Source organism: Candoia aspera, chromosome 2 (assembly GCF_035149785.1).
Source record: "Candoia aspera isolate rCanAsp1 chromosome 2, rCanAsp1.hap2, whole genome shotgun sequence".
Classification (NCBI taxonomy): domain Eukaryota; kingdom Metazoa; phylum Chordata; class Lepidosauria; order Squamata; family Boidae; genus Candoia; species Candoia aspera.
Window position 1 is genome coordinate 265,142,340 of NC_086154.1, and position 18,885 is coordinate 265,161,224.

Consider the following 18,885-nt stretch of genomic DNA (forward strand, 5'->3'; position numbering starts at 1 on the left):
CCTTTTTCCCTGGATCTCAGCCTGCCCATAGTGGGGTGAGAAACAGCATTTGCAATCCCATCCACCTGCCCGGTTACATTCCCCAAATTACTTGAAATATTGGCAAGAGTTGCTGAACTTGGCAGGTGGGATGCCTGAAATACTTGCCTCCAGACACGTTCAGCTAATAGCCTCCTTCCCCCTCCTGCCAACCTGCCCCTCAAAGGAAGGGCTCTGTCCAGGCCCAGGCCAGGCCCTGCCGGACGGGGCCGGGCCTCTGCCGGAGCCTGCCCGAGGGGTCGGAGGGAGGAGGGCTGCGATTACAGCCGCTTGCGGGGGGGCGCCTGCGGTTTTGACTGCCTCCTTTTCTCCGCTTTGGCAGGGATGAAGGGCAAGGATGAAGGGTAGGGGAGGGACGGGGCGCCCGGCTTGGCCTTGGAAGGGGCCGCCCTCCCCCCCGAGGGCTCCGGACAGGCGGAGACGGGGAGGTGGAGCCGGCTTCCTGCTGCGGACGCCTCCCTCGGCCATCTTGCCTTGTAAGGGGGAGACATCCCAGGCGCCCCGCTGTGCCCGCTTTCCGTAGCGAGTGAGGGAATGCCTGGCTGCCCGGGTGGCGCGAAGGGGCCCTGCGCGGACCCGGGAAAGCCCCCCCCCCCGCCTCCGGTTCAGTTTCTGTTCTCTGAGCGGCTTCCTCTGGGAAAGGCTGCGCTGGGCCCGGGAGGCTCCGTGCCGGCGGGGTCTCGCCCAGGCCAGGCGGGCTCCTGTCCCCGCCTGGCTCTTCAGAGGCAGCCCCAGGCGCGGGGAGGTCTGCGGAGCTACCACGGGCAGAGACCTTCGAGATCAAGCGGGTCCGGATCTCTTGCCCGCAATGCCGTGCCCCGGGACCACCGACAGCCCTGCCCTGCCCTGCCAGAGCCAGGGAACCCGGGGGCGGCGGGCGGGCGGGCCTTGCATCGCTTTCCAAGCTCCGCCTCGGTCTGGGCTCCTGCCAGAGTCGGAGGTCATCTCGAGGCTTTTCTGTGACCCTGCGAGGTTGGGGGGGGGGGCGCCTAGGCAAGCTGGGGGGTCAGCCCGAGAAGCTGAGGGCTCTGCGGGAGCACATGCTTCCCAGTCAGCCCGTGGCTGGGAGGCAGCAGACACTGTCCTGAAAGAGAGAAATCTGTCCCCATGAAGGCTGGGGCCTATCCCACAGCTTTTGACGGAGGTAGATGTTACCATGCCTTGACTGTTAAAAAACGAAGCAAAACAAGTCCTTGGTCTCTCACTCAGAATGGCGGATCTGTAAACAGTGGCCAGTTTTTCTCTCCAGGCTCTCTGACCTTGCGTTCTCGGGCCTTGTCAGAAGCCCTCGGACACATCTGATACGTGCTTGATGTTGGAGAGCTTCTAGCTGCCTGTTCATTTTCCTAGTATTGTGAAGGTTGACTAGAAGCAGCAAAGAAACAGTGGCTTGCGTGTTTTAGCACAGCACGTTTTTTGCATCATCCTTGGCATCCTTGTAGAGAACAGGCAGAGGGAGACCTGATTTCCCCACCAATTAATTCTGTCCAGTGCCAGCCCTGGTCTAGGGCTTCAGCATATTGTTTGATTCAGACTGGTTTCTGGACTTAGTGCCGTTAGGTATGTTGAGGGCTGGGAATGATGGAAGTTCTACCATGACACATCTGGAACCCAGCAAGTTGGGAAATTCTGCATCGGGGAGAAAGGGGTTGGCTTGTGAAGAACAGGTGCAGGTGGAGGGGAAATGCAGGCACAAAACATGGTGGACTTTTCCCCCAGATGTAGAGAGCTTGATTGCCGTATTTTTGTGGATTAAGAGCCTTCAGATGTTTACTGAGAAACTGTCCTGTTGTAGTCACCAAGAGATTTCTATTTCCTCTGGGCAACCCTGCCCAGTTTTCTCTTTGTTGCTGCTTCATGTGAATTTCAGAGTCGTCTGAAGTGTCAGCTGCTTTCTCTTTCTTGGAATAACCACCATTGCCCCTTAACCTTCTTTCAGGCCAAACACATCCTGCAGATGTTTAGAAACAGACCGCCACGCTCAGGGTTTATCCTCCTATTTGCTATTATGGACAGAAGTTATTCTCCACGCAGAACCCTTTTTCAAACATACGCTTGCTCTCAGGCCGTGAAGAGGGGTCTTGTGTGTTCGGTCACCGTTGCAGTGCCCTAGTGGGTTTGGGCATCCTCTGGACTTGATGGTCGTGGCCCTGGTGCAGATCAGGGGAGGAACTGTGGTTGGCTGCCCAGTGCCTGGTTTGGGAAGGAGAGGAAGAAGGCGAGAGCAGGTTACGCGAAGGGGCCCTGGCCAGAACCAGCGGAACAGCCACTTCCTGGCTTCTCGTGAATGTGACGAATGGCCACATTTTCCCTTGGATATGCTCCTTTGGAAAAGCTTTATTTTTGCAAGCTACCTTTGTTTGAAGGCCAGGGTTTCTGCAAGTAAAACAAAGGAGTTTTACATGGAATTGTTACTGTTTAGAAAGGGAATTTACCAAAGTTCCTTCTTAAAGCTTCTAACTTTTACATCTGTTTCATTCTTTATTTTACGATACTCAGATCCGGTCTGGAGTCGGGTGGCACCAAAATCAAATCAATCGATCAATCAGAATGTGAAACTGACCCTGAGCTGCGCACAGGGAAGAACAGCGACATGAACAGGAAGGCCCAGTAAACCATAACCCTAGCAAAAACATCCTACTCTGAACTCATAACCTGCCATCAAATCACAATCCAAAGGCTCATTGATATCAAACCGTTTCAGAGCCTTCCAGAATGCTGGGGTGGGGATCTTAAGCGAAGGCATAACGCGAAGACTTGGCCTTTCTGTTAGTTATGGTGTCAGACATTAAACCCGTGCCCTTCCTGTGGTTACCACTGCCTCCCTGGACACTTAAATTCCACACCATGAGAAGTGCCAACCCCTCAGTGTTGCTCAGGGCTTCTCCACCCTGTGGTTCTTGATGGGGTCCAGGGGGAGAGTTGCTCTCTGTGCCAGAGCTCGATTGAGATCTCTGGTTCTGTGTCAGGAGGTAGATGGGACGGTTTGGGTGGCATTTTCGCTCTTCTTGGAGAAGGATTTGGTTTTATTTGTCGGCATCAAACTGTAAAAACTGTTTTAGGGTCACTAATGCAAAGCAACAATAAGGTATGTCTGTACTGAAAGGAAAACAAAATCTGTTTTGAAAACATGATCCAGAATCTTAGTTACCCACTTCCCATCCTTCCTGCTCCTTGCATCTCTACAAGGCTTGTCCTCTACACCCAGGGAGGCCCTTGAAGTGGTTCTGGGTTGACATCCGTGGGATTTGGGGCAACATCGTTGTGCAAGTCTGATCCACTCTCCAAACTTGGTCCATAACTGATATATGTTCTACTAACCATATTACTCTCCTTTCCTCTCTGCTTTTTTTCCCTCCTCTGCAGAAAGAAGTAGAGGAGAACTTCAGGTTATTAACTGTCCTTTGTAACTCGTGTGTTTCTGACCGACACTGGTGTGTGTTGTTTTTGCATGTTCTGTTGAGTTTTACCTTGGTTGCTTTGGCTGAGGCTTGATGTGTTTTCCTTCCCTCCCCTTTGGGGAGGGTTTGGCATGTGCTAGCTTCTGGAGGCATGGCTCATCTGGAGCATAACAGAGAAGAGGCTGTTTGGTGCCTGTGGCCTTTAGGGAGGAGCAAAGAGCTGGACTGTGTCTGGCACCAATTCCTGGCTGAGGTTGCAGGTCACCTGTGCAAAATTCCACCCCAGTTTCCAAAGAGGTCAAGTGTGCTGCGCAATGCAGAAAGGCTGGACAGAGCCTGGTGGCCTATCAGGGCTCTGCAGAGATGTGGATTACCTATATGCATGCTTCTCTGCGCCATCCTGGAAGGAATATGCTAGAATGATGGCAAAAATACTCTTTTAAATAAATGTTAATAAAGAAACATAAGTAAGTCTTGGAGAACAGCATTCTTTTTTATTTATAGTGAATTCTTGCTGTTTGCCAAATGAGTGAAAGAATGGTGCTGGTTCTTTTAAAGGCTGAAAGAGGATTGCATGAGCCCCTTGGCCCAGGCATGGGGGATTTCTCTCTTTCCAGCATCAGAAAATCTGTGGGCACAACAGTGCCAGCGTGGCTGCCATATGCACCAAGTTCCCCTTTATTTGGACATGCAGCGCTGTTTCTGAGCAGATGACTGAAAGCTGGCTCCGTAGGAAACCCTGCAAATTCCTTGTTCTGTTCTCTTTGCACTCATGAGTTGGTGTAAGATTTGGTGCTCCTTAGGCCCTCCGACCCCATTTTCCCCAGGAGATGAGAGTTGCAGGATGCGCCCATTTGCGGGTGGCAGATAAGTCAGGGAGAAGACCCTGGATAATCTGTCCGGCAGAGCCACAAGGAAGCAGCTTTCTGTTTGGAAATGGAAAAAAGATCAGCCGCTTCAGCTTAATGCTGCCTTTGTCATCCCTTCCTTTCCTAAAGGCTAGAGGCACACCGGGGTTTGAATTTATGTCATTCGGTATACAGTACTGCAGCGGGCAGTGCCAGACAAACTTAGATAGATTGGCGATGGACGTTTTGGGCCTTGCGCTGTGAATGGTAGGTAGAGAACTGTTGCCTGAAGGGTCTTTCTCCTTTCCTGTCTTAGGAGGGCGGGGAGCTCCTCGATCAAAGGGTGCCGTTATTGCTCGTGGCTAAAATGTTACAAAGCAATAAGCTACAAATCCTCATGTTTTCCTGGAATCTCTTTCCGGCTGGACATAAAGTGGCAGAAAGTTGTCTGGAAGCTGGGCATCTGGTGGGGGGGGGGTGCTCCCAAATCGGCAGCATCCGTGTTCTTAAAAAAAGGGCTGGGGTAATTTACTGCAAATTGAATTATGGCCGCTCATGCCAAGTGCAGGGAGGAAGCAATCAAGATTATTTGCTCTTTTGGATGTAGTTGTTGGCAGGAGCTCATATTATGTCCAGCGGAAAGTGGAAGTCAAGTGAAAGGGCAGCGAGTGGTGACCAGATTGCTGGAGGCCCAATTGGGGTTGAGACGTTGGGCCCCCTCCACCACGGGGGGAACCAATCTGGGGCTGCTGGACGGCCTTTCTGGTTTTACTGCCTCTTGGATTGTTGTGCAGAATCTAAAATGGGGTCCCACAACAGCGAGGGGAGGTGGTGCATGATCAGGGCCTCGGGAACCTCCGTGGGCTGTCTGTGTGGGTGTGGTGGGCGGGGAAGGTTTCTTTGGCGCTCTCTCTGATTGCTTCCCAGCCAGCTGTTCTTCAACAGCAGCTGCAGCAGCAGCAGCCGCCCGCAGATCCTGGGTGGGCCAGGGACGATTTCTTCTCTAGGGAGGCAAAGGCTGCTTGGCCTGCATGCGTAGGGAGTAGCCCGGGTGCTCCAGCAGCGACCCCCAGTCGTCTTGGTCAGTGAGGACCCCCTTCAGCCTGCTCTTCCTCCTCCAGGGGTCAGAGAGCAATGCTCCTCAGCCCAGCCCAGCCCAGCCCGGGGCCTGCAGAGACAGTGGCTTCCCATGCTTGCAGGGCGGCCTGGGGAAGGCCCTCTTTGACCTCTGGCTGCCAGGGATTCTGTGCCGGGACAGGGCAGGCTCTGCTTGTGGCGCTCCTCTTACTGAGGTGACCCCAGAGTGGAGCCCTCTTGCTCCAGAGCGAGGGTGCGGGGGCCACTCAGGATGCCTGCACCGGTGACCTCCCTGGTAACCTGCCTCTGGAGTCAGCCAGCTGTTGACTGCCACCCGCGGCCCTGGCAGCTCAGGCTCTTTGCACGTCTGCCAAGGCCCGGACTGCCAGGTGCCGCCGCTCCTCTCCTCATCTCGGCTGCTCGCTGGACATCAGTCCAAGACCCCTGTGCTCCTCTGCGCCTCTGCCACAAGGGCCCCACGGCCTGTCCCGACCACGCGTGCAAGTGCTGCTGGGGCCTCAGGTGCGAGAGGCTGGTTGGAGAGGCAACCCTGGCATTGCCCCTAGGTGCCCTCGGGGCTTTGGAAGGAGGGGGCAGCTGGTGGGGCTTCAGTCAATGTCTGTGGGTCTTATGAACTTGGGTGAAAGGCTGGCCCTTGGCAGGCTGAAATTGGAGAAGAGGTTTCCCCCTCCGACAGAGTTGCACTGAACAGGCTCTTTGGGCCTCCCCCGTGTCCAGTATGGAGTTTCCCATATCCTATCTGCCCCTGTTGTGGATCTCTGGCCATGGAGCACTTGCGTGTATTTTTGTGCATGAATGTCCTCCCTGACCATGTTGGACTTGCTGGCTGGAAAATAATTCTGTTGCTCTCTCTCTCTTCCATCATTCAAGGGTCAGGATGATGGCGATCCCTCAAAGTCACCATGGTTCAAAGGAGGGTGAGTAGCCTTTGGGACTTGCCTAATACCCCCAGCAGCGCTCCCTCACTCGCTTGCTCACACACTCGCTTGGCGTGGGGAGGGGAGCCAGCAGGGGGCGCCAGAAGGAAGATGGGCGCACGCACGTTATGGGGTTCCCCGATTCCCCCAGGGACACAGGCGAGTCTGCTTTCAGAGTTCAGACAGCCAGACAGCCCACAAATGGAGGCTGTTCCAAGGGGCCTCTGAAGGCCTGCAAGCCCACAGGAGCCCAGCTGCCCCTCTGCCGGCCGTCCCGGCCCAGGGCACCGCCTTCCCCGAGGCCGCTTCTCCGCTGACCCCGAGGGAGCAGCTCTCTGGGTTTCAGTGCCAGTTGTTTTCTCTGCTCCTTCCTCTTGGTACCAGGAGAGCCGTGTTAGTCTGCGGTAGCCAGAAATTGGGAGAAGACCAATAAATCAAAAGGTTTGAGTCTTTCAAAAAAGGAGTTTTCTGAAAAAGAGGCAACCAGACTTCTCTACTCCAGGGGAACCATCTCATACCACCTTCAGGGGCTGCTCATGAGCCTCCCAGGTCTCTCCCAGCCTCCTTTCCAGTACACGGCTGTGGCTTGCAAATGGGGGGCTGGTGTCCCTGTGACCCTCTTTCTGCCCTGGTGCTCCTTCCCCCGTAGGAGAAATCAGGAGGAGATCAATCCCTGCCTGCTCCCCCCCCCACCCGGAAGATGTCAGAACTGAAAAGGTCAAGGCCCAAAGGGATGCATTCTGCCTGTGTGCGCTGCGTTGGCTGAGCGCACTGAATGCCAGCCGTGCCTACTCCCTCAATCATGGGGGGCAGCCTGGCTGGGCCAGCGTGGGTGCTTTCTGCCCCCAGAGCTGCTCTTTTCATGGGGGCTCACTCCTTCCTTCCTTCCTTCCTTCCTTCCTTCCTTCCTTCCTTCCTTCCATCCATCCATCCATCCATCCATCCATCCATCCACCAAGCACTGCTGCTCCTGATTCCAGGGGCCCTGGGAGCTTTCGAAGCTGGGCTCCCCCTCAGCCGAGCACTCCCACTCCCCTTCTTTCCAGCATGACTTGGGGGCCTGCCAGAAGAAAGGCGGAGAGACTCCCTTTTACACGCTGTTTGATTCTCGGTGTGTTAATATACTTGAATAGAGCCATATGGCTTTGATCTGTAACATTTGAATTCTTTTCTGCTGCTGCTTGTGCACAACTGTTGTGGGGGGGGGCGGAGAGCGGGGCATGGGGGGCATGGCAGATTTATCCCGAACCAAGACTGACCAGCCACTTCTTTCGCACATCAGCCCGGGCTCTGAAGAAGGGGCTGAGCAAAGCAAGCCGAATCCCACCCCAGTCTCAGTGTGTGTGTGGGGGGGCATTGGTGCTGCTGCTCTGGAGGTGGAGTTCTGGGACCGTCCCTGGTCAGGTGCCTCCTGGCTTCAGCTGGGCCTCTGGGACAAAAGGCAGGGAGGATACCAGGAGGGGTTCCCGCCACCATCCCAGCAAGTGTCACAGGCCCCGGGAAGGAAGCAGGGCAGCACGGGGGAGGTCGCAGGGTTAGGCAGGGTGCATGGGGAGAGGGAAGAGGAGCTCTTTCCAGGCAGCCTTTTCAGAGGGATGGCCAGTCCCGCCCTCACCACAGGCGCCACCCGCTCACCTCTCCTTCAGCTGTCCACGTTTGGCATCAGCACGACAGGATGCTCTTAGAGCTGATGGGGGTTCTCCTGGGGACAGTCAACTTTCAGCGGAGTGCAAATAAGACATTCTTCAGGGTTCTTGAGGGTGCAATATGTAACATACTCCACGGATATTTAAAGTTTTGGGGATGGCTTCCCTCTATGATAAGGGGATGCGGTGGTGCTGCGGGTTAAACCGCTGAGCTGCTGAGCTTGCCGATCGGAAGGTCGGCGGTTCAGATCTGCGTGACGGGGTGAGCTCCCGTTGCTAGTCCCAGCTCCTGCCAACCTAGCGGTTTGAAAGCATGCAAATGTGAGTTGATTAATAGGTACTGCTTCGGCGGGCAGGTAATGGCGTTCCGTGTAATCATGCCGGCCACATGACCACGGAAGTGTCTACAGTCAACACCAGCTCTTCGGCTTTGAAATGGAGATGAGCACTGCCCCTTGGAGTCAGACACGACTGGACTTAATGTCAAAGGAAACCTCCCTCTATGATAGTGGTGGGGGGGTCTGCAGAGATTTATTCCGGGCCCCAAGAAATGTCTGCCAGAATTCCAACTGCATTGTTGCAGAATTGAACTCCCTCCCCAAGGATCTTTATTGGTGCCGATGCCTTTTTAACTTCTTCATAAATAATTTGTCGTCAGTGGTGAGCAGTGAGATGGTCCCCTTTGTGGCGGCATCGTGGGAGGGGCAGAACAAACAAGTTGGTAGAAAGATTTCTGCAAAGAATTGTTTTGTGTTGAGAAAGAGGGTGTAAAAATGGCAAATACTGTGGGGATAAATCCTGGATTCCACTTTTCCCCCCCATGGATGAAAGTTCCATCCCACTGAATGAATTTGCCGCGTTGGCTGTCAGGGGACTTCTCCTCTTCCTCCTCCTCCGTGCCCTTGGTCCACGCATGCCATCTCTGCCAGGAGATGGTGCGCAGACCAAGGGCAGGCTTGGCCTGTTGGGTGCAGTGCTTCTCAGGTGCCAAACCAGCTCACGGCCCTTGAGCTGGAGCCTGACGGGCTCTGACACCACCAGGGCCTGAGAGGTCGGAGGGAGCCCCTGAGGGGGCTCTTGTAAGAGGCGGGCATTTTACTCTTGGAAAGGGAGTGGTGGACGCCCCAGTGCCCTCCTGCCCTGGTGGATCTGGATGCCCCCTGTCGCCGCTCACTCAGTTGCCCGGAAAAGCCAGCTGGGCCTCTGCAGCTTCCCTGCCACCTTTACCTGCCCTAATGCCCTCCCCGCTTGTTATTTCCAGGCCAGCCTGTGGCCTTTATGGCATTGACAGCATGCCTGACCTGCGCCAGAAGAAGCCCCTTCCACTCGTCAGTGATCTGGTGAGAGGACTCCCTGACCTTCCCCCTCGGTGACAGGATGGGTCCACCTTCCTTCTCAAGTGCAGAGGTTGAACTTTGGGCGACGCGTTACAGCTGGGCGGTTGGGTGCAGGCTGCAGCGTCTTCCCAGAGGGCAGATGCACCCTCCGCTGGTCAGGAGGGGCCCGGGGCGGGGGGGGGGGGACAGGAGTGCCCCTGTCCTGCTGTCAAGTAGAGAAGAGCAGCAAGAAAAGGCAGAGCACCTTTGGAACATTTCCACAGCTCTGTGATTGTGCAACGTGCACCCAGGATGCCTTTGCTGCTCCTGCGTATCTTACTTTCCCTTGCCTCAAGCTCCCTCGAGTGTGAGAACTTGGAGCACTTGGCCCAGAAAAAGCTGCTCTTCTGGCCAAAAATTGTAAGAAGAAAAAAAGATGGGGAAAATGGTCCATCTAGTTGTGGGGCCTTGGGCTGCAGCCTCTTCTCCAAGGAAGAAAGGTGGGGGAAGAGGATCAGGAAAAGAGGTGATCGGCCAGCAACAGCAACGTGTTGAGAAAGCGGTTGGGAGGGGGCTGTTTGGGACGTGGGTGGGGCGGGGGGCTTCCCTCTGCGTTACAGGCGTAGAGTGAACAAGCCAGCGGGGTCCAGCTGTGGGAGGGCAGACAGGAGGAGGGAGCTGGGTGCTTCACTCCACCCTCTGAGGCAGAGGTGGGGGCGGGGAGGCCAGAGGGGCCGCAGTCCCCCGGGGCTCGGTCACGTGGCTTGCTGGGTGGCATCTTGGTTTGGGTCCGCTATGCGAGGGCAGTGGTGGCATTAACGTGTTCTGCTTCTCTTGTACGCTGACACTTCCCACCCCCAGGCCATGGTAAGTGGAGAGCTGCTCCCAGGCTCCGCTCGCTTCCCCCTCCACTGGCTTTGCCCACCCTTCGTCCTGCAGCTTGGGAAATGGAGGAAGCCCCTTGCGGCTCTCCTCTTCTCCCTGGCCCATCAGTGGTTGGCCACCAGTGGCCCTGTCTGGTGGGCCTCGGTGGCTCCCAGCCTGCCAAATGTGTCCCGCCTGTGCTTCGGAGGTGCCTGCCCCGGGTGAGGCCAGTGCCTGTGGGGCTCATTCCTCCTGGCCCAGTCTTGCTGGGAACGTCCCTCCTGTTAGCTCCTTCTGTCCCGAGGAGGAGGAGGAGGAGGAGGAGGACCGCCTGGATGGGGAGCTGCTGGGCCCTCCAGGCCTTGTGGGTGTCTCCCAGCAGATGGCCAGTCCAGCCAAGCACATCAGGGCGAGGACGTTCCTCCTCCTGTGGCATCAAGGAAGCTTCCTAGCTATAGACCCTTTGCTGGATGGACAGCTTGGGAAGGCATCTCGTCCTCCATCCTGCTTAGGCTGGAATCAGTAGCTCCACTTGACTCCTCCATCCATGAGGTCTCCTGTTGTCCTCTGGGACCTTTGGGTGACTCTTTGGGTGACTTCTCTGTGAGGGGCATAAATGCTAAGCGCCAATACCTCGGCGGCCACCTAGAGGTTGTCTGGGTGTGGCAGACACGGCAGGAGAGTTCAGCTCCTTGGCTGGTTCTCCCCTGAGGCCCTTCCATGCACAGGAGCCCCAGATAACTGGGGCAATTCCTTTTCCAGTCGCTGGTGCAGTCGCGGAAGGCAGGCATTACCTCGGCCATGGCGACCCGGACGTCCCTCAAGGATGAAGAGCTGGTAAGGCCAGGGAGTAGCTTGGGCCCTGGCCAGGGAGATGGGAGTGCTGCGAAACGGGAAGATCCTCCTGATGCCCCCACGAGGAGGCGCATCAGCTGGAGGGAGCGAGCGAGCGAGCGAGCGAGCGGCTGCTCTTATCCCTGCCAGACCAAAAGAGCCGAGGATGGGAGCCTTTCAGCAGCACAAAAGAGATTTTGTGTGCTCCCACAGCACGTTGTTAGAGGAACAATGGGGCGTGTGGAGGTGGCTGGGTCGGGGCTCTTGTTCCCAGGGAAGGCAGCGTTCAGAAGACAGAGCCCGCTCCTCGCCTGGCCTTTGGGAAGGCCCTGCTCCTGGGGCGGGGGGGCAGGGGGGAGGCCACACTTACCTGGCATTGTCTGCCAAGGGAGCTTTCCTGTGCCAGTCAGGAGGCCCGGCCCAGCCCCCAGCTTGGCTTGCTGAGGGCAGCGGCAGTGGGGAGGTGTGCCGCCCTCCCCCAGGCTAGCCTCTGCAGAAGCCTGCTTTGAGAGCAAGGGGTTGGCAGGAAGCACCGCTTGTGGCCAGTGCTCCTGCCCCCATTCCGCAAATAGTGGACTGGGGTCTGCTCTGGGGGCAGCCATCCCACGTCCCCAGGACTGGGGGTGGGGGTCGGTCTCCTCTCCTGGAGAATAGGGGTTTGTTCCTAGCAATCTCTTTGTTACAGAAATCGCATGTGTACAAGAAGACCCTCCAGGCCTTAATCTACCCCATCTCCTGCACCACTCCCCACAAGTTTGAGGTGTGGACCGCCACAACCCCCACCTACTGCTACGAGTGCGAGGGGCTTCTATGGGGCATTGCACGCCAAGGGATGCGCTGCACGGAATGTGGGGTCAAGTGCCACGAAAAGTGCCAAGACCTGCTCAATGCTGACTGCCTGCAGAGTGAGTAGCGCTCCCTTTTGGGGTGGGGGCTTTGAGGCACTTTGCAGATTTCCTGAAGCCAAGCAGCAAGGGGGAGGGGTCGAACTGGCTGGCCATAGGCTTGCCCTGAAGGATGGCGTTTGCGGTCTGGGCAGATTTCATTCCCGGCGTCCTGACAAAGACCCCAAACCATCCAGAGTGCCACGGTATGTTGGCAACTCTCTCAGCGTGCTGCCTCCATTGAGACGGGGAAGAGCCACAGCCAGGAAAAGAGTTGGATAAGAGGCAGCTTAGCCCACAAAAGGAATGTGGGCATGGCCAACGTCTCAGAAGGGAGCTTCCCTAGTTCATTGGGCTGTAAAGGCAACTGGGGAGAAACATACTTTCAGACTTGCAAGAGCCTTACAATAAAGTGGAATTAGTTCATCCAGGTGTGCTTCCTCTCTGCACTACCTCGCAAGGCTGACGCTCTGCCTGATTATGTTTGTGGTGACCTGGATAGAGGTGCTAGACCCTCCTGGTCTCTGTAGGCCTTTCAGCAGCCTTCAGTACCATCAGCCAAGGTATTCCTCTGGACTCTGTGTGAGGGTTAGAGAATAGAGGCTTGTTTTATGCTGGGTCTGCGCTTTCCCTCGTGGATAGTTTTGGCCTCTGGTCATGGGGGAGGAAAGTTCAAGTCAGTGGACACTCCCTTGGGGAGCCACAGAGCTTGGTCTCCCCCGCCCCCCAACATCTACAAAAGGCCATTGGGAGAAGTTTGTCAGTATGGGATGAAGTATCATCAATATACACAACTGTACCTTGCCACCCAGCCCTGCTGTGAACCCAGGCAAAGCTGTGGCTGCTTGTTCTTCGTGGCTCTTTGCTGGCTTTGGTATGGTCTCTTGACAGGGAGGCAGCGTCCCTGGGGGTTCAAAATGGTTTTAATCTACAGCTTGGCATCTTGATACCCACAGGACCATCTTCCCCTAACTGAATCGACCCATCCAGTGTATTTATCTTGGGACGAACAGTTTATGGTGCCTCAGGAGGCGAGGCGAGGCGCTGGGGCCAGGAGATGTTGTTTCTTGGTCCAGGCTCCCGTCCTCCAGAACAGCTTCCTCCTAAAAGTTGCTGTAGCCCCCTCCGTGGCAGCCTTCCAGAAAGCAGCAAAAGCTGAGCTCTTCCAGACGCTTGATCAGGGATGTCACCATCTGTGGGGTGTGTGTGTGTGGGGGGGGGGTTGCTTATTTCTGTTTTCTTCACCGTTTCATTTTACTGTGGTTGTTTTAATTATTATATCAACTTTTATCATATTGTGAACCACTAGGGAATTGCGTGTGTGCTCTGCATGAAAAGGAAGGGAGGGAGGGAGGAAGGAAGGAAAGGATGGAAAGGAAAGGAAAGGAAAGGAAAGGAATGTTATTAAATAAATGAAATGAAGTGAGAGCTCCATGTGAGCTGCCTGGAGCTCCTGGAGAAGAGGCTGGATGGATGCAGTGCTAACGAACAATAAACAAACAGCATCTGAAAGGGAGGCTGGCTGCCATGCAGTCTCGGCTGAGGATCAGGCTGCTTCTGAACGGAGCAACACAAAACACCGAAGCCGAGGTTTGACAGGCGGCCAGACCTGCTGCTCTCATTTACCCAAACCCATCTCCTTCCCCAGCGCCCGTTAAGGAGCGTGCTCACGCAGAGGCTCCCCGCTCAACAGAGGCACAGATGCTGGAAGACAGGGGTAAAGGAGGCTCCTGGGTGGACCCGGTTTCTCGGTCTGGAATCCAGGCCAAGGGTTTAGAGGACAGCATGAGCAAAGACTCCTGCTTAGAGCATCCAGATGGAACCAGGTGGCTCTCCTGCTGAACAGGGGGATCCTCTGGGAAACTGAACCTTGGAAATGAGAGGTTCTGGTCACACGCCCCAACTCATCTTCAAGACAAGGCCCGCTGCTGCTTGGCCAAGCCTCGCTTCCCATGTCGCTTGGCCTTGATGGTCCGTTTGGAGTGGCACTCGATAGGGGAGCAGTTGCCAGGGCGAACAGGCTGAAGGTGCTGGATGAGGACCAAGGAAGCCTGGTCCAAAGCCCCTCCCTGCCACGGTAGCTTTGGGCCAGCAATCTCTGCTCGGCTCAGTCTGCCTCCCTGGGCAGTTTGAGGGCTGGGCTGTGGGCTGCCTGGGGAAGGCAGGAGGAAAAGCTACGAGGGAAGGGCCCTCGCAGCTCAGCTCGGGGGCCCCTGAAGAGAGTATTTCTGCTCCTGAAGGCGGTGGAGCAGGAGGGGTAGGTGCTGAAAGCCAGGGCTCTCCTCCGGGCAAGCCAGACCCGGAAGCCCGGCTCAGGGCCTTGGGGCCAGCAGCAGTGGGGGGGTGGTTTGCTTTCCCTTTTGGCAACCTTGGTGCTGAGTGTTCAAGCGATGATTAAAGCGCAGCCTTTACGAGTGCCAGTTTCGTCAGAGGCTCTCTGTCAAGAAATGTTTGCACAGAACAAGGGAAGATGGTTTTTATTTTAAATCACAAAGCCTATTTTTGGTTCCAAGAACAAATCATTTTCAGGCCTTACCCTCCCACCTAACAGATGTCCTCCATACTGTCAGCGGTAGGCAAACTTTCTGAAGAACTCTGGAGGGTTTCCCCTCTCCTGCACAAATCTCTTTCGGGAGGGGGACAGACTTGGCCCCCAGGCCCTGAAGTTTTCCGCAGGGCTGGCAGGCCACGAGCTGCCGAGGCAGGACCTGCTTCCAGGGACCAGGAGGGCTGCGTTTCCATGGAGGCTCCTCTTCTCTTGGGAAACGGGCACCTGGCTCTTTCTGCCTGGAGGCTGCCAGCACCAGCCTTCTCCTCTGGGCAGGGGCAGGACCCATCGCCAGCTTTGTGGGGGGTGGGGTGTGTAGGTAGAAATGGAAAACTAGTCCGTTCCCACTCTTAAAACCACCCTAAACCCACCCAGGAGCCCAACCATTCCCACTCCCTAAAATTTTAGAAAAAAAGCGCTCTATATTTTGCAAAGCAGCCCTTTGGGGCTATTACTTGGTTTTATTTAGTTTAGTTTTGTTTTTTTTAAAAAACCTGAAATCTTACATCACTAAACTGCAGCCAGTTGGCTGCCCAATTTCTTTTTGGGCTGCTTTGAGGCGGGGGTCACACGTGGTGGGGGCTGCAAACTGCCCACCGCTGCCTTAGTAGCAGGAATCAGAGAGGGACTAGATTTCCCTGGAAAGCAAAATGGCTTGTCGGTTTGAAGCTGGGTTTATCCCTAAAGGCAGAACCTCCCTGACTTTCTGTAACAGGAAAATGGTGCAAGAGCCCTGCAGGCAACCACCGCCATCAACCCCAACCAAAAAAAACAGCATTAAAGGGTCTGGGGAGGGAGCAGGTGGAGGAAGTGGATGGGAACTTGAATGCCACCTCCGGGAGGTGAAACGTTGAGACACTGCTAGGAGGGGGCTAGTCCAGGCAGAGCCCCCCCACCCTTCTGTTCCTAGCAGAGGATGAGAAGCACCGTTTGGAGGCCTTGCTGGTCAGATGAGACCTCCTTCAGGGGTGTCGGACTACAGTTCCCGACTGCCACGAAGGCCAGGAATTAGGAGAGCTGCGGTCCAGCATCACTGGAGGACGCCAGGTTGGAGAAGGCAGTACGGTCCAGTAGCATGGCCCTACAGAAGCCAAGAGTGGAGCCTGAAAATGTGTTGACCTAGAAGGTGAACATTTCGGTAGTCTGGTGGACTGGTGGGTTGCCTGATGCCAGCCTTGTGAGGTAGTCCAGACAGGAAGTACACCCAGATCAACTAATTCCACTTTATTGTAAGGTTACATTAACAGAATCTTGCAAGTCTGAAAGTACAGATAGTCCTCAACTTAACGGCCACTCGTTCAGTGGTTGTTTAAAATTATGATGGTGCTGAACAAGGGGGCCTGATGACATTGTGGCCGTCATCGTGTTCTCGCTGTCACGTGATCACCATTTAGGACCTTCCCTGCTGGCTTCCCACAAGCAAAGTCAATGGGGAAGCCGGCAGGGAAGGTCACAGGCTGCTCCTGTAAGTCGCTCCTGTCACTTTTTCTCCCAAGGAGCCCCACAACGGAGCTCGACTGTTGGTTGGCCCACCCATGCTCCCCAGCATCTGCCTGAGGCCCTCGCCCAGCCTGCCCTCGCCTAGTGTCCACCCACAACACCCCCACACCTCTGCGGCATCCACAGACCACCCCCCGCCTTGCCTGAGACTGCTTCCTGCTTAATGGCCTGCACGGTTCTGGGGTTGCGATGGCAACCAGGACTGTCGGGGTGGCCACTGCTAAGTGATGCAGTCACATGACATTGCGCTTTACAACTGCATCACTTAGTAACAGCAGTTCCAGCCCTAGTTGCTGTTGTAACCCAACAACTAACTTACCTTTCTCCCCCGTCGTCTTTGCAGCCCAAGAAAGTAGGAAGGGTCCCTTCTGAGACGTTTGCCAGGTCCCCATCCCTTCTGCAGGCTCAGCCGCCTCTCATCTGACCGTTGCCTGGTCTGCGGCTCTTCCTCCTGTCTCCCGAGGCCATTCCCACAGGCCGTGGCACCTGGGAAAGCTGATTGAGCTGGACTTTGGATGCAGGGCCAGGAGGTTAGCCCAGGTACCCCTGCAGCTCTCACCTTCCTCCTCCACAGGAGCAGCAGAGAAGAGCTCCAAGCACGGGGCTGAAGATCGCACCCAGAACATCATCATGGCTATGAAGGACCGCATGAAGATCCGAGAGCGGAACAAGCCAGAGATCTTTGACCTGATCCGAGACGTCTTCGGCGAGAGCAAGATGGCCCATGCGCAGCAGATAAAAGTGGTGAAGCAGAGTGTCCTGGATGGGACCTCCAAGTGGTCGGCCAAGATTACCATCACAGGTGAGTGGGGAACCGGTGCTTTGGGTGCTGCCCCATGAGGCCCTCACAGAGCCCGGCTCTGCTTCCGGAGCACTTCTGATCCCCCCCCTGCCTCTTTCTCTCCCCCTGCAGTGGTCTGTGCCCAAGGCCTGCAAGCCAAGGACAAGACCGGCTCCAGCGATCCGTACGTGACTGTTCAAGTGGGAAAAACAAAGAAGAGAACCAAGACCATTTTTGGGAACCTGAACCCCATTTGGGAAGAGAAATTCCACTTGTGAGTATCGGTGTAGCGTGTGCCTTAGTGCTGTTTTACTTACTTCCTGGAAAAAATGGTTTTTGTACAGGTGGATCACAGCAGTGGGAATTCCTTGTCCATTGTCAAGGGGCAGGGCGGCTGGTGACTGGGAGAAGAGGAAATCAAGGGCAACCACCGCATCATATAATGGGTCCCAGGCAGCCAACTGTACATTTATTTCTTTATTCCTTTGATTTATATGGCCACCCGAATCACAAAAGGGATAAGTAAATGGCTTGTCTCCAACGGCTTTCTGGAATGAGGGTGTCTTTCCCTCCCGCCTCCCAGACAAGGACTTTGAGGGAAGGGAACCCAGACAATGCTGGCTGTGAATCCGGGCTCCAAGTCTCCTCAGCTGGGGCAGGATTGGCTTTCTGCAGATGCCCTCCGGGATGTGCGCTTTGAGCTCTTCCCTTCACCTCCTTGTGAATGGACGAACGTGCCCGTTTCACCTCTTCCTTCTCTGTGCCAGGCTCGGCCCCTGCTGCTCCTTGGGCCCCGGGTGGCCGGGTCCCAGCCAAGAGGGTTGGGCGTCCTCAGTGCTTCAAAGGAGGAGCCAGGCCCAAGGCAGCTGCCAGGAAAACGATGCCAAAGCGCACTGGCAGGAGACGGGGAGACTGGCTGTGTTTGGCAGAGCCTCCCATGAATGGCCCTAACATTGCGTGCGCGACTCAGGAAGCAGTCCTTTGGCTTCCCGGTAATCAGCCAGCCAGTTTGGCTGCTTAATGCAGGTTCTCTGAGGACTGGATCTCTTCCTGCCCTCCTCCAGAGGCATATGATCAGCGGCTGATAGCTCTGACAGAAATTGGAGCCCTGGGCTCTCTTCCTGGAGGTGGGAAATAAGGGAGGCGATGTAATTAGGATAATGAACTCTCATTACGTAAAGATGCGCCAGAATGGCATTGCTGTGTCATGCACCTTCATGCAGTGCCTAAAGAGTCCAGTTTTTCTAGCCTTCTCAGACACTTGAGGGCCTTCTTCAGTCACGAACATTTCAGGTTTGGTACTAATGTGTTGCACACGGTGCCAGAAGTCCCAGCTGCTCATACAAATGCAGGGGATCAGCGCTAGCAGCGACTGACGAGGAAAGAAGATCTTGGAGGAATGGGAGGCAGTTCGGGGAAGGTGTCTACACGGCGCACGCCCACCGTGAAAAAGGCCAAGGGCAATAAGAAGAAACGGCACTGAAGACAGAGGTGCCAGCATTGGGACGGCCATGTGGTAGTCAGTGGTGCGACCGCATCTGGAATGTGGTGTGCAGTCCTGGTCTTTGCACCTCACAAAGGAAATAGGGGAGCGGGAGAAGATTCAGGGGAGGGCAAGGAAGAGGATCCGGGGGCCGGAGCGGCTTCCCCAGGAGGAAAGGTTGTGGCGCTGGGGGCTTTTGAGTCCAGAAAGGAGGTGAGCGAGAGGGGACCAGGTGGGGGTGTGCAGAGTGACGCGTGGTGTGGAACAAGTGGGCAAGGAGAAATGCTGGGACCAGAGGTCACCAACGGAAGTGAGTCCTGGAGGAATCAGGACAGACAAAAGGAAATATTTTTTGTGCGAGGTGCAATGCAACTTTGGAATGTGCTGGCTTCAAAAAAGGGCTGAATGAATTCACGGAAGTCCTGGGGATCAGTGGCCGTTAGCGTTGATGGCTGTGGGACCGCCTCTGGAGGCATCTGCTGGGAGGCGGGTGGGCTTCCGTGTGCAGCTGGTTGGTCCCTGGGAGGACCCACTGCCGGACTAGGTGGGCAGGGCTCCCACCCAGCAGGGCACGGCTTCTGCTCCGCATAGAACCCTAGAAGTGGGGAGCAGTTTGGAGCGTGACTAGGAAGTTCGTGCAGGAGGCGGTCTTGGTCTTTAGGAGACCAAATAAATGACAAGTGGCCGTTTCTTTGACTTGCTTGCTTAAAAAAAGAGAGAGAGAAA

At 55.6% G+C, this 18,885-nt stretch overlaps 1 protein-coding gene across 4 annotated transcripts in view; it reads left to right on the forward strand.

Annotated features, from left to right (window-relative positions):
- The window catches only part of UNC13B (unc-13 homolog B), a 174,302-nt gene that overhangs the window by 102,540 nt on the left and 52,877 nt on the right, over positions 1-18,885 (forward strand). For 2 of the 4 annotated variants that reach the window (XM_063295917.1, XM_063295919.1), the window contains exons 2-8: positions 3,406-3,428; positions 6,257-6,303; positions 9,211-9,289; positions 10,892-10,966; positions 11,649-11,868; positions 16,470-16,697; positions 16,809-16,950. In XM_063295917.1, coding sequence (XP_063151987.1) covers positions 3,406-3,428; positions 6,257-6,303; positions 9,211-9,289; positions 10,892-10,966; positions 11,649-11,868; positions 16,470-16,697; positions 16,809-16,950 — 814 coding nt within the window. The remainder of the gene's footprint in view (positions 1-3,405; positions 3,429-6,256; positions 6,304-9,210; positions 9,290-10,891; positions 10,967-11,648; positions 11,869-16,469; positions 16,698-16,808; positions 16,951-18,885) is intronic. The other 2 variants (XM_063295920.1, XM_063295921.1) reach the window with 1 other exon arrangement.